This window comes from Pseudorca crassidens, chromosome 7 (assembly GCF_039906515.1).
Source record: "Pseudorca crassidens isolate mPseCra1 chromosome 7, mPseCra1.hap1, whole genome shotgun sequence".
NCBI classification, from domain to species: Eukaryota; Metazoa; Chordata; class Mammalia; order Artiodactyla; family Delphinidae; genus Pseudorca; species Pseudorca crassidens.
Window position 1 is genome coordinate 64,517,431 of NC_090302.1, and position 12,855 is coordinate 64,530,285.

Here is a 12,855-nt window from a genome sequence, read left to right on the forward strand (position 1 = left end):
GTAACTTTTATTTTTACAGACTCACTTGAATATCCTCCTTCCAGGGAAACTTGTAACAAAGTGGGAATTGTTAGTAATTATTCACTTTGAAAGCCTGCTCAGTAACCCAGATGGCTGGCTTGGGGCGTGTGCCAAGAAGGCAGGGAAGCGGCTGCTGGGAGAGAAGCAACACGAGCAAAGGCAAGGAGCACGGAGCCCTGCGTGGCAAGTCCAGCGGTGCACCTTTGGCTGAAGCACGAGGTGTGTACAGGGACGAGTGGGCAATGGGCCTGGAAACGTAAGTCGGGGCTGAATTATGGACGACCTTGAATATCAGAGTCTGGGCTTCATTTGGTAGACAATGGTGAGTCCTTGCAGACATCTGAGCAGAAGGGCAGATGGATCAGAGTTAAGCTAAAGATGGACAAGGCAAAGAGCAGCACAAACGACGTAACAAGAAGCCAGAGATAAAAGGGAAGAAAGTTTGAACTCTGTATTCTGCACGTAAGGAATCTTCATATGAAATTCCTTGCACATCCTAAGCACTGTATATAAACGTCGGTTTTTAAAGGCAATTTGAAAGCCATTTAGGGCAATATGCCAGCCATGAGGAAGGAAGAATGGGTGTGTCCCATGTTAAACCCACAAAAAGTTTAATTAAATATCCTCGCTCCTGCAGAAAACCAGCCATTCAAGGATGGAAATGGAAATTACCAAGAGGAAAAACAAAGTGCACCCTAAATCCACAATGTTTTGACATGTTCCCTTGAACACAAAGTCTGTTTGGGTTGCAGCAACAGCCAAACTCATTAGGAATAAATGCAATTTAATTTATAAAAGTCTTATTTCTTCACTCTGATTGATTTATATTGGGCAGCCCTTAGCTCTCAAAATTAGACATTTGGCATTTACAAATAGGTACCTACCAGAACATCTTTTAATTACAAATTCCTCAGTTCACGGAAGGAAATATCTTCATTATGCACTGAACTGTCAGCTAAGCATGCCTTCAGACATAAAAGTCTAAATAAACCTTATTTCAGAATAGGTTCAAGTCACAGCCTGATTTATTTTCATAAATTTTAAATTAAGACCTTATTTTTTAAGAGTAGTTTTAGGTTCACAGAAAAATTGAGGGGAAGGTACAGAGATTTCCCATATATCCCTTTCCCCCCAAAACACGCATAACCTCTCCCATTATCAACATGCCCTCCAAAGTGGTACATTTGTTACAAGTGACAAACCTCCACTGACACATCATAATTACCCAAAGTCCGCAGTTTACATTAGCCTTCACTCTTGGTGTTGCACATTCTATGGGTTTGGACAAATGTATAATGACATGTATCTATCATTATGGTATCAGTATTTTTCACTGCCCTAAAAATTCTGTGTTCCACCTATTCATCCCCTGGCAACCATTGACCTTTTTACTGTCTCCATAGTTTTGCCTTTTCCAGAATCTTATATGCTTGGAATCATACAGTAGGTTGCCTTTTCAGATTGGTGTCTTTCACTTAGGAATATGCATTTAAGGCTCCTACACGTCTTTTCATGGCTTGATAGCTCATTTCTTTTTAGCACTGAATAATATTCCACTGTCTGGATGTACCACACTTTATTATTTATCCATTCACCTATTGAAGGACAAGTTCTGAATAAAGCTGCCATAAACATTCATTTGCAGATTTTGGGGTTAACACAAGTTTTCAGCTCCTAGTTTTGTAAGAAACTACCATACTATCTTCCAAAGCGGCTGTACCATTTGCATTCCCACCAGCCATGAATAAGAGTTCCTGTTCCTCCACATCCTCACCAACATTTGGTGTTGTCAGTGTTCCAGATTTTGGACACTCTCATAGGTGTGTAGTGGTATCTCATTGCTGTTTATTTTTCAATACTTCTAAATATGCCACGCCCAAAGACAGAATAAAAAGAACAGTACCATCTATTTTCAAGATGTCTGACACAGAAATAATTCAACATTTCCTTCATCCATATGTGACACATTTCGTGCCCTTTTCTACCCAACTACAGGAGAAGGTGTGGGGTATGTGGCTTAGGGAAAGGCAGATCAGGTTTGAACTCTGCTCTGCTAAGCAGGTAATCTGGGATCATTTGTCTAATCTCTCTGAACATCACTTTCTAGTCTATAAAAAGGAGGTTACACAGGTTAGATTGGACAATGCTAAGGAAAGCATCAACGACAGTGTCTCACACATAGAGAGTGCCTTTAAAAAATAGGGCATTGGGCTTCTCTGGTGGCGCAGTGGTTAAGAGTCCGCCTGCCGATGCAGGGGACACGGGTTCGTGCCCCGGTCCGGGAAGATCCCACATGCCACAGAGCGGCTGGCCCGTGAGCCATGGCTGCTGAGCCTGCACGTCCGGAGCCTGTGCTCCACAACGGGAGAGGCCACAACAGTGAGAGGCCCGTGTACCACAAAAAAAAAAAAAAAAAAAAATAGGGCATTATTATGTTTTAAGTTATTATTATTATTCATATTTATACCAATAATACCATGCCATTCTTTTGTAAACTAAGGTTAAAAAAGAATCTCAAATGCCAGGCTTTATATTGCAAAGAAAAAGGGAGGCAGGGGGAAATGGGCCACTGGAGAGAAGCCATATAGAGGAAAACAGAAGAATATAAATGAGTCAAATTTCTTTGGGGCCCATTTAATTTCCCACTGACCTACTTTAGTGGACTTTAGGTCTCCTGGGGCCAATTTACATAAATGGCCCTAAGATGAAAAATATGAAAACATAGTCTATCTGATATCAAGGGGATAAATAAACTCTTAAGGGTCCTTGGAGGTCAGTTTCTGGAGAAAAAGATGATCGGCTTCAGCTGCCTGGAGGAACCAGTGAATCTACTCTGCTGTATGACAGCTGCAGGGCCAGCATCATACCTTTTGGAACAAGTCTTGTAATCCTCTGTTATCAACACTCTAGTGAGCCCAAGTTCTCCAATGTCCATAACAAGTTGATAATACTCTTCTAACAAAGCAAACAAAACTTCATAATGAAACACACTCAAAAATGTGTCTGGCACACACTTGACCACTAGGAATGACAGACAGATGTATCCAGAATTGCTCCTGCCTTAATCGGCTACAGCTACTGTAACGATTTTGTGTTACCTCTTCCAGAGAACAAATTTGACAATGACAACACAGGCACAAATGCTCCTTGGACGGCAGAAGCTTTACTCTACCATGGCCTCATTTGAAAGATGTTATTTTCTCTTCTACAGGTGTACTGGGATGCTCCTTTCTTATAAACCATCCTGACTAGAGAATAACACTAATAAAACAGGCTGATCATAGAACTTCTGTCCTAATCTCTGTGGAATATCAAGCAACTGACAGCAAAAGGAGTCATTTCCTCCCAGCCATCTGATCAAATGCTGCAGAGATTCCTGGATTCTTGAATATTCCTAAATGTCCACAAACCAAACATCTTCCATACTGTGAAACATCATCATTATTTTAAAGGTATCAAAATTACTTTGACCTTGAGGAAAAAATTAATAGCTTGCGGAAAAATAGAAACTTTTGTACACGGGTGGTAAGAATATAAACTGACCTAATTTTTTGTAGAAAAAACTGTCAATATCTATAAATGTTTTCTATTTTCAAATAGTCCCAGTAATTCCACTTCTAGCAATCTATCCTATGAAATACTTACAAAAATGCATGAAGGCATTATTTGTAATAGCGAAAAAAACAATGTAACTGCCCTTCAATAGAGACAAAGTAAGTAACTGGTGGCACCTGTCCTAAGGAATACTAAATAGCTATTAAATAGAATGAGGTACAATTTATATGTCTTGACATGGAAAAAGTCAATTGCCAAAAATTACATTGTAGCCTAACATGTATCACATGATTCTACATTAGCAAAAAATGAAAAACTACAAAAATCCTATGTGTACCTTCTGTATATATTTGTACATGTACACAGAAAAGTCTGCAAGGCTTGAAAACCAACTGTTAACAGTGGTTACTTCTAGAGGGTGAGTATTATGGGGAAGAGAAAAAGACATTCCATTTACTTTATATTATACACTTAAGTGTTGAATTTTATGAGCATGACCACATTTTAGTTTTTCAAAGAAAGGAAAAAAACCTTTTAAAGGCCTCTTACCTTCAGTCAGCTGTTCCAATGATCCTCTAGAAAGAAGACTTGAGAAAGATTCTACGACTGTGCATTTTTTCCTGTATCTGCAGAGAATAAGTAGAAGGGGAGATGGGAAGTAGAAAGAAGAAAATAACAATAATCAAGCTCATTTTCATTTGACATTCATTTCAGTCACAATCACACCAAAGAGTCACCAAAAGAGAACTCTAAACCCTAAAATCTCTGGGGCAGAGACCACCCTTTTGAACCCTGCACACCCGGCTCCCAGCACTGGCATCCTGTGGGCATTTAACCCAAGCTTACTGAACAAGTGCATGGACAAACATACACGTAACAGTCAATACTAACCCTGTCATGCACCTTCCCTGATCTCTATGGCTAAAATCAGTATTTCTGTTGTTAAGGGTCACCTCGTCACGGGTTAAGAATGGAGTTAGAGTGCAGTGTTTGGAAACTCTCTTCCCTTGAGGGGCTGGAAACATAATTACAAGAGGACATAATTTCAGCAATGTTAAAATTCACCAATGCTAGTTAACAGCTTTTGCTAGGAGCTTCCTATACACACAAAGATTAAAATAAAACTGAAATTCCATGTCATTTACACCAAGCAAAAGTGTTTAAATATGTCTATTTGGACAAATAAAAGACTCCCTTCTGACTTCGCAGCATTTCCCACATAAAAGAAGAATGCTCCTTGCTTGGCCTGGCTTGGCATGTGGTACCTAAACGCTCCACCAGGGGGACCCCGAGAGATGCTTGCTGCTAATCCCACTGAAATCCTCAGCCCTTCTCGGTAGTTCAAGTACCAACGAGAAAAGTGGAAGATACAGATGCCACGTGTTCCGCCATCCCAGCATCCTACTATAATTCTTTAGTGGAAATATTTTTATCTCCCGTACATAAAACTACATGAGACCAGGAACCTGTGATGCTCAAGTCCTTTTCTATAACCGTGGCCAACTTCCAACAGAGCTCTCTGTCAGGCTAAGTGCATCCATTTTGTCACACAGACAGAAAGGCTTGTAGGCGTGTCTCAAGTATTTAATTACTCAGCTCATACTTTTGGCAAGTTTGTAAGGCGTCCTTCATGGCAGAAATGCCATTTTGGATGTCCTGTTGCTCGAAGGTCATGACGGCCTGCAGCACCACAATGGTACTGTAGCCCAAGGCATGGTACATGCTGTCCTTAGCCCTGGGGAGAACACGGAAATTACTACATTTCAATTCAACTGAAAGGCATTCAGGTCTCATCTGAAACTAATCACAAGAAATTCTAGTAAACCCATGACGTGACTTTCACAGTAACGACTTTTACTCCTTCACCATGATCACTGAAATAATATGGACTATGAAAGACATGCCCTAAAGAACTCAAACTCTGAGGACTTTCCAATTCAAGCCCACGCAGGCAGCACAAAACTTTCCAGGTTGAAGCAGAGTGCGGCATATGCTGTTCCCTGTTTGAGCACAAGGGGGCAGCCTGCTGACTCATTTCCTAGAAAATGTTTCAAAGCAAACCCAATTTTTCCCAGTTGTACAAGAAGCAGTGTACCGTCTTTTGCTCTGAAATAAGTGCTAAAATAGAGGCCACTGGAAACACAGTTTGTGACAGAGAAATTCTGATATGGTTTTTGAAAGGTAAGTCTTGTTTAAAATCATCCCCTCCCTTCTCCCAGCCAGAGGCCACGAGGAAGCAAGACTTTTGCAATAAGTTAGGTCAGCCACAAAGGGCCCAGACAAAAATTCATGGTAGATCTCTTACCGAATCTAATCCCATTATCTGGGAATCCTGATTAAAGTTCTGGATAATTCAAATTATCGAGTTATGCGTTCGATTCTTAAGGACATTCAGTCTGAATGGATGGCACATCCCAGACTCTCAGGCTATGAAAACCTCACCATCTCTTTCCTCAAAACTTCTTAAGCTATGTTAATTAGTTATTTATAAGATCTACAATATTAATGCATGGTTTTATTTTTTAATCAAATACATTTTTAAAATACTTTTTTTTTGCTGCTCTGCAAAACAAATACAAGCCACAATATACTTCCCCCCAAGAAACAGTCTAAACAACCTTTGGTAATTTGCAGTTAGTCCCAAACAGTGAGGGCACTGGCTATTCAAAAAAAGAAAAAAGAAAGAAAAAAAAAGGAATAAGAGGAGCCCAAAGTGAATCAGCAATTGTGGTTTTAAACCTCACATTTAAAAAAACAATTTTTTTATTGAAGTGTAGTTGATTTACAATGTTATATAAACCCCACATTTTAAACCAAAAGCTTCTCCAAGGGGAAAAAAAAGTATTCAAGTGGGAAAAACGTATGTTTAACAGTGAAACATGCATAAAGATCAGAGAATATAAAACTTGACTAAGTGTAAGACTCTCATTTATTTTCATTCCATATTATGACCAGCTGGGTGTCACTGAAGGAGAAAAAATGGAGACTTTTTGAATAAAAAACAAAGGAGACAGGCAGGCAGATTGAGAGAGGAGAGAACAACAGGAGAGAGAAAGAGAGGGAGGGAGAGAGGAAGACAGAGGGATATAGAGACAGAAGATGAAGAGACAGACAGACAGAGAGGTCTGAAGGACTAAGAAGGACAGAAGGAAAAAGGCAGATACAGGCAAGGTAGAGCAGCGGTCCCCAACCTTTTTGGCACCAGGGACCAGTTTCGTGGAAGACAATTTTTCCACGAACAAAAGGGGTTGGGGTGGAGGAGTTTCTGGATGATTCAGGCACATGGATTTATTATGGTCTCTGTGCAGTCAAACCTCTCTGCTAATGACAATCTGTATTTGCAGCCGCTCCCCAGTGCTAGCATCACCCCTGAGCTCTACCTCAGATCATGAGGCATTAGATTCTCAGAAGGAGCACGCAACCTAGACCCCTCACATGCGCAGTTCACAGTAGTGTTCGCGCTCCTATGAGAATCTAATGCCACCACTGACCTGACAGGAAGCAGAGCTCAGGCGGTAATGCAAGCAATGGGGAGCGGCTGTAAACGCAGATGAAGCTTCACTTTCTCACCCGCCACTCACCTCCTGCTGTGCGGCCCAGTTCCTAACACGCCAGGGACCAGTACCTGTCTGTGGCCCGGGAGTTGGGAACCCCTGAGGTAGAGGATGTGAGACAAGCACTGGGTGGAGACAGCCCTGGGCAATTTCCGTAGGCCGGGGACTTCACCATCTATTTTATCATCTGTTCTTAACCTCTGAAATGCTAACTGATCGCAGCTCTTCTAAGTCTGAGAATTACCACAGCCTCAGTAGGCACATTAATTTCTAAGATTCAAAGGCAATGACCAGAGTCACATCACCCTGCTCACCCTACAGACTCCTCAAAGGAATGAGAGTCCCACTCTGTACCCACGTAACTGTCTTGAAATTATTATCTGAGGTCTAAGCTTCATCCAAGTAAGACACTGTGTTTGGAGGCACAAGGCAAGATTATTTCTGCCGAGCTCTAGTCACACTGTACATGGAGTCAAAGTGAGGCCTAGTAAGAAGGCGAAGCATAGGTTTTGCTGCCACATCATCAGAATTAACAGGTACTATTAATTGAAATGAAACTGCCTAAGTGATTTATCACATAAATAGGGAGTCCCAGTAAGATTTTTATTATCTTAAATTTCTTTTTAGCATCTGAGATTACCATATTTTAGTTCTTCCCACACCCATTTCTTTTTTTTTTTTAATTTATTTATCTTATTTATTTATTTTTGGCTGCATTGGGTCTTCGTTGCTGGGCACAGGCTTTTTTCTAGTTGTGGTTAAGCAGGGGCTACTCCTTGTTGTGGTGCGCATGCCTCTCATTATAGTGGCTTCTCTTGTTGCAGGGCACAGGCTCTAGGCGCACAGACTCAGTAGTTGTGGCTCCCGGGCTCTAGAGCGCAGGCTCAGTAGTTGTGGCTCACAGGCTTATTTGCTCCGCGGCATGTGGGATCTTCCCAGACAAGCGATCAAACCCGTGTCCCCTACATTGGCAGGTGGATTCTTAACCACTGCACCACCAGGGACGTCCACCCATGCCCATTTCAAAAGAAACTTTTCTCAATGATATTTAAGTTTCAGAGGAATATCCATAAAAATATTTCACTGAAGAAAGCCAAATGAAGCTCTATGAAACTAATAAGATGACACTATTTGAACAAGTATATAAATTAAGATAGGAGAAAGAATCAGAAATGCTCTACTAATTAAAGTTGAAAAGACAGATTTCTTAACTGGATATTAAAACTAATCAACATTTAGGGGTCTCAACCAAATTAGTTTATAAATATTCAGGAGGAAGTGCAGAAAAATTAACTGACAAGAATGACATCAGAGACAGAATCATCAAAAGCATCCAAAAAAATATATTTTATCTAAAAGAAATAAAGTTAATTACCATGGTCGAAGCAATTCTAAGGCATCTGTAAATTTGTTACTTAGAAATAAGTTCAGGGCCATTGCACATTCTTCCAGGCCACTCCTGAGATCCACCTTGGTTGACAGTGACCTAAAGATCAAGAAAAAAATACACAGAATTTCTACAGTTTTTACTTTTAGCAAGTTGTCACAGGGAGTGTGTGTGTGTGTGTGTGTGTGCGCGTGTGCGCGCGCGCGCGCACGTGTACACTTTGGAGACAGAAGGACAGGCTGGAATTCTAACTCTGTCACTTACTAGCTGTGTCTCTAACCTCTGGGAACTTGACTTTCTCATCTGTAAAATGGGAATACCACCAACTACTTCATGGGGCTGTTTTGAAGATGGAACAAACTGACAAATAATGCTCATAGCAGGCACTTAGTAAATGACAGTCCCCCCATCACTCCAAAGATCACAAGTGTAGGAACTACATCTATTCATGAGTGGGAGCAGAGGTTATTTTGTTTTACTTTGATTATGTAGAGGTAAGAATGTATGTCCGTGGAAAACTGCATTGTCTAAAATCTAAAGAAGACGCTGCCAGGTTGTTTGTTTTTGATTCCACAGGAATTATCTTACAGCTCTGTAAATTATACGTAACTGATATCAATACAAAATAACTGTTATCTATAGACACGTGTTAAAAAAGAGACAACAGGCCCAGTCATCAAAAAAATCTACAAACAATAAATGCTGGAGAGGGTGTGGAGAAAAGGGAACCCTCTTGCACTGTTGGTGGGAATGTAAATTGATACAGCCACTATGGAGAACAGTATGGAGGTTCCTTAAAAAACTAAAACTAGAACTACCATATGACCCAGCAATCCCACTACTGGGCATATACCCTGAGAAAACCATAATTCAAAGAGTCATGTACCACAATGTTCACTGCAGTTCTGTTTACAATAGCCAGGAAAGCAACCTAAGTGTCCATCGACAGATGAATGGATAAAGAAGATGTGGCACATATATACAATGGAATATTACTCAGCCATAAAAAGAAACAAAATTGAGTTATTTGTAGTGAGGCGGATGGACCTAGAGTCTGTCATACAGAGTGAAGTAAGTCAGAAAGAGAAAAACAAATACCATATGCTAACACATATATATGGAATCTAAAAAAAAAAAAAAAAAGGGTCATGAAGAACCTAGGGGCAAGACAGGAATAAAGACACAGACCTACTAGAGAATGGACTTGAGGATACAGGGAAGACACAGACCTACTAGAGAATGGACTCGAGGATACAGGGAGGGGGAAGGGTAAGCTGGGACCAAGTGAGTGGCATGGACATATATACACTACCAAACGTAAAACAGATAGCTAGTGGGAAGCAGCCGCATAGCACAGGGAGATTAGCTCAGGGCTTTGTTACCACCTAGAAGGATGGGATAGGGAGGGTGGGAGGGAGACGCAAGAGCGAAGAGATATGGGGATATATGTATATGTATAGCTGATTCACTTTGTTATACAGCAGAAAGTAACACACCATTGTAAAGCAATTATACTCCAATAAAGATGTTAAAAGAAAAGAGACAACAGGCGCAAAATGGAGTCATTTATGCTAAACCCCACCAGGACTTAAAGCTAACCTAATTACAGTTCCAACCTTCTCCAAGAATGTGACCTATAACCAGCCAACCTGGAATTTCCTGAACAGCACTTGGAAATCCACTGATAGACCCCTTCCACTCCCCTTAGGAGGGCAACCTAGCCTAAAACAATGCATTCTTTGCTATTAATTTCCTCTTTCCCCTGCTTCTTCTCTGCCTTGAAAAACCTTTCCTTTCCTGCAGCCTGAAGGAGCTCCTTTCTATTGCTAGATGGGATGCTGCCCAATTCACAAAGAGTTTAATAAAGACAATTAGATCTTCAAATTTAGTCAGTTGAACTTGTTACTTAACACAAGTAAATTCTGTCCTGGCCTTCAATCGACTTCCCTCCTCCACTGTGGGAGAAGCTAGTTTCGCCTGAATTTGCACATTCATTTCAACATTCCTTTACTCCATATAAATTTGTGCTGTTTTGATATCTCCTTCAAATCTGTTTTAACATCTGCCTAGTTCTCTCCCTGATTAATGAGTGAAGTAAAATTTTTAACATCTGTTCATTTTTACATCTGTATGAGTCATGATTTTACCCTTTTTTGAAACTCATGTTAATTATTTATGATTGATAGAAATTCTGCCCTTTAAAATGACAGCCATCTGTAAAATGTTTTGTGTAACAACATTTAACAAGAAAGTATGTCAGTAAGGAAATAAGCAGTACAATGATTCATTTCAAAGTGCTGAAAGTTGAATTTCTGTGCCACCATCCTCTCCATATTCATTTTTTAAGCAGGAAAACAAAAATCCCACTTCAGTTACTCATCTTCCAGAAGTGGGTTCTGAAGGTGCTGCAGGGAACCACGCACCCTCTGCCCCCAGGTCTTCTGATGGCTGGTTCCTTCTTGTTATTCAGATATCAGCTCAAAAAGCACCAACTCAAGACCTGCCTCGCTGACCTCAGCCCAACCTCTTCTCATTGTTTTGTCTGCTCTATACCACTTATTACCATCCAAAATATCTTGTGCCTATATTTGTGGACCTGTTTGTCTTTGGCTATCTTCCCTCTCTAGGATATAAATGCAAGGAGGTTGTTTTAGTCACTGTTATGCCCCCAGGGCCTTTGGTTGTATCTAGAACATACTACAACCCCGTAAGTATTGTTGAGTGGCCGGATGCGTTGGGGGGATAGAGCGCTGCTCTGTGAGACGCTCAGAAACAGAATTCCTTATGCCTGGGACCTGAAAGCATCTCTCCTCCAGGGTGGTGCAGAAAGGAGACAAGCTCTTGGAAAAGGGGTTAGCTGGAGAGCTCATTTTGTGATGGTTAATTTTCTAAGGCAACTTGAATGGGCTAAGCGATGTCTACATAGCTGGTACAACATTATTTTTGGGTCTGTGAGGGTGTTTCTGGAAGAGATTAGCCTTTGAATTGGTGAACTGAGTAAAGCAGATGGCCTTCCCCAATGTAGGTGGCCATCAGCCAATCCGCTGGGGGCCAGGATAGAACAAAAAGGCAGAGGAAGAGGGAACGCGAGATCTCTTCTCTATCTGAGCTGGGACATCTATCTTCTCCTCTCTTGTGCTTCTGGTTACCGGGCTGTCGGGTTTCAACTGAACTGCACCACCGGCTTTCCTGGTTCTGCAGCTTGCAGACAGCAGACCATGGAACATCTCGGCTCTGATAATCACGTGAGCCAATTCCCATGACAAATCAATCTCTCTTCTCTCTCTCTCTCTCTCTCTCTCTCTCTCGCTCGCGCTCTCTCTCTCTCTCTCTCTCTCCCCCATCTCGATATATCTCCTACTGGTCTTCTTTCTCTGAAGAACCCTAATACTAACACAGAATTGCTCTGCCCTTAAGTTTCTAGTGAATGAAGAGGTCAAATACGAATGCTAGGAGTTCACAAACCTCTCTCATGAAAATTTTTCACAAGTAAATTGCTTAATACCTTCCATATCAGTCCAGCTCCAAATTTTGTCAGTGTTAGTTCCTGAGCATCTCTTGGATTTATCCTGTTTCACCTCCACTGCCTGCCAAGTTAGCTGTCATGTGCTGCCTGGTGTCTACAGACACATTTCTCCCCCTACTTCCTCCCCCTACCTGCCCCCCCGCAATCAAATCTCTACCTAGAATTCACTCAGCTAATATTTATGGAGCTCTAACTACACACCAGACACTCTTCTAGGTGTTGGGAATACACACTGAGCAGACCTATAGGGTTCCCGGCTGTGGAAGAGCTGCGGAGGGAGGGCTGACTTAAAACAAGGAGACCAGTAACTAAGATCATCTCATACTGGGATAAGTGGTCTGGGGAAGAAACTGGTTGGGGAAGGGGGTGGGTTGAGGCCCAACATTAATGAGGATGCTCATAGAAAGTTCTTGAAGAGGGTGACATCCAAGTGCTGCAGAATGGAGGCCGCCACAAGAATACCTGGGTTGAGGGGAGAAGGGAGGTTCTAAGCTGGGAATGTGGTGAGAGCAAGGCTGAGAGTGGGAGGAATGAGGACAGAAAGCAGGCACAGAACAGACACCATGGTGGAGGAGAAGATGGACTTTGTTTTGTTGTTTTTGTTTTAAATAGCAATGCTATTTTATTTTTTTAATTAATTAATTTACTTTTTTAAACATCTTTATTGCAGTATAATTGCTTTACAATGGTGTGTTAGTTTCTGCTTTATAACAAAGTGAATCAGCTATACGTATACATATATCCCCATATCCCCTCCCTCTTGCGTCTGGACTCTATTCTAAGAACAAAAGGAAATTTTTAGCTCAGCAATG

The 12,855-nt window shown here is 41.3% G+C and overlaps 1 protein-coding gene across 2 annotated transcripts in view; it reads right to left on the bottom strand.

Moving 5' to 3' along the window:
* Positions 1-12,855, bottom strand: part of TTC39B (tetratricopeptide repeat domain 39B) — a 148,640-nt gene that overhangs the window by 59,728 nt on the left and 76,057 nt on the right. For both annotated transcript variants that reach the window (XM_067744417.1, XM_067744416.1), the window contains 3 exons: positions 8,506-8,616; positions 5,180-5,311; positions 4,126-4,202 (listed from right to left, as the gene is read on the bottom strand). In XM_067744417.1, coding sequence (XP_067600518.1) covers positions 4,126-4,202; positions 5,180-5,311; positions 8,506-8,616 — 320 coding nt within the window. The remainder of the gene's footprint in view (positions 1-4,125; positions 4,203-5,179; positions 5,312-8,505; positions 8,617-12,855) is intronic.